General features: G+C 33.2%; 1 protein-coding gene across 1 annotated transcript in view; it reads left to right on the top strand.

Annotated features, from left to right (window-relative positions):
- LOC107728323 (1-phosphatidylinositol 4,5-bisphosphate phosphodiesterase beta-1-like) overlaps positions 1 to 973 on the top strand; it is a 33,984-nt gene that overhangs the window by 26,543 nt on the left and 6,468 nt on the right. Inside the window, exons 22-23 of the mRNA XM_016538453.1 lie at positions 422 to 479; positions 567 to 653. Coding sequence (XP_016393939.1) covers positions 422 to 479; positions 567 to 653 — 145 coding nt within the window. The remainder of the gene's footprint in view (positions 1 to 421; positions 480 to 566; positions 654 to 973) is intronic.

Here is a 973-nt window from a genome sequence, read left to right as displayed (position 1 = left end):
ATATATATATATATATATATATATATATGATTAATATATTATATGTAACAACAAATTAAGTAATACAAATTATGTAATATATTTGGATTTAATTTTAAATAATAATCATCTAAGAATATTATAATAATATTTTCTGTATATGTGTATGGATATTATAAAAACATGAATAAATGATAGAAACTTTATATTATATGATATATTAATATAAAATAATCATCTTCTAACTAAATGTGAACCTCTTTAGAGAGAGAGAGAAAAAAAAAGGTTATTTTCAGGTTATTTTTTATTAATGTTCTGGGAGGCAATTAAAGGAACGGTATAGAGAGATTTTTATTATTCTTTATAAAACTGTCCTCTAGATGGCAATAAAACACTGTTAAACGCCTCACATGACACCGTACGAGTCTCTGTCTGATTTCAGGGAGAAGCTGGAGATCAACAGGTCGTATGTGAACGAGGTGGTGCAGCACATCAAGAGGGTGAAACACTTTCTCCATTTCTCATCATCAAAACCAGAACAAATATGACTCTTCACACTTCACACTGTTTGTGTTTTCTGTCACTAGCTGGAAGACGCTCAGACTAAAAGACACGAGAAGCTGGTAGAAACCCATAAGAGCATCCTGCAACAGATATTAGACGAGAAACCCAAGGTAAGAGTTTACTGTGTTTTACTGAAATAACTAATAAAATAAAGTGCCGAAATGATCAGATTTCTGTCTGTACCCTCAGCTGGAGTTTAAAGGGTTACTCCACCCCAAAATGAAAATGTTGTCATTAATCACTTACCCCCATGTCGTTCCAAACCCGTAAAAGCTTTGTTCGTCTTCGGAACACAATTTAAGATATTTTGGATGAAAACCGGGAGGCTTGTGACTGTCCCATTGACTGCCAAGTAACTTACACTGTCAAGGTTCAGAAAAGTATGAAAGACATCGTCAGAATAGTCCATCTGCCATCAGTGGTTCAATCT

The sequence above is a fragment of the Sinocyclocheilus rhinocerous genome, unplaced genomic scaffold (assembly GCF_001515625.1).
Source record: "Sinocyclocheilus rhinocerous isolate Xijiao unplaced genomic scaffold, SAMN03320098_v1.1 scaffold1364, whole genome shotgun sequence".
In the NCBI taxonomy this organism is placed as follows: Eukaryota; Metazoa; Chordata; class Actinopteri; order Cypriniformes; family Cyprinidae; genus Sinocyclocheilus; species Sinocyclocheilus rhinocerous.
The sequence above is the reverse complement of the archived record's forward strand: the minus strand, read 5'-3'. Positions and strand labels throughout refer to the sequence as shown.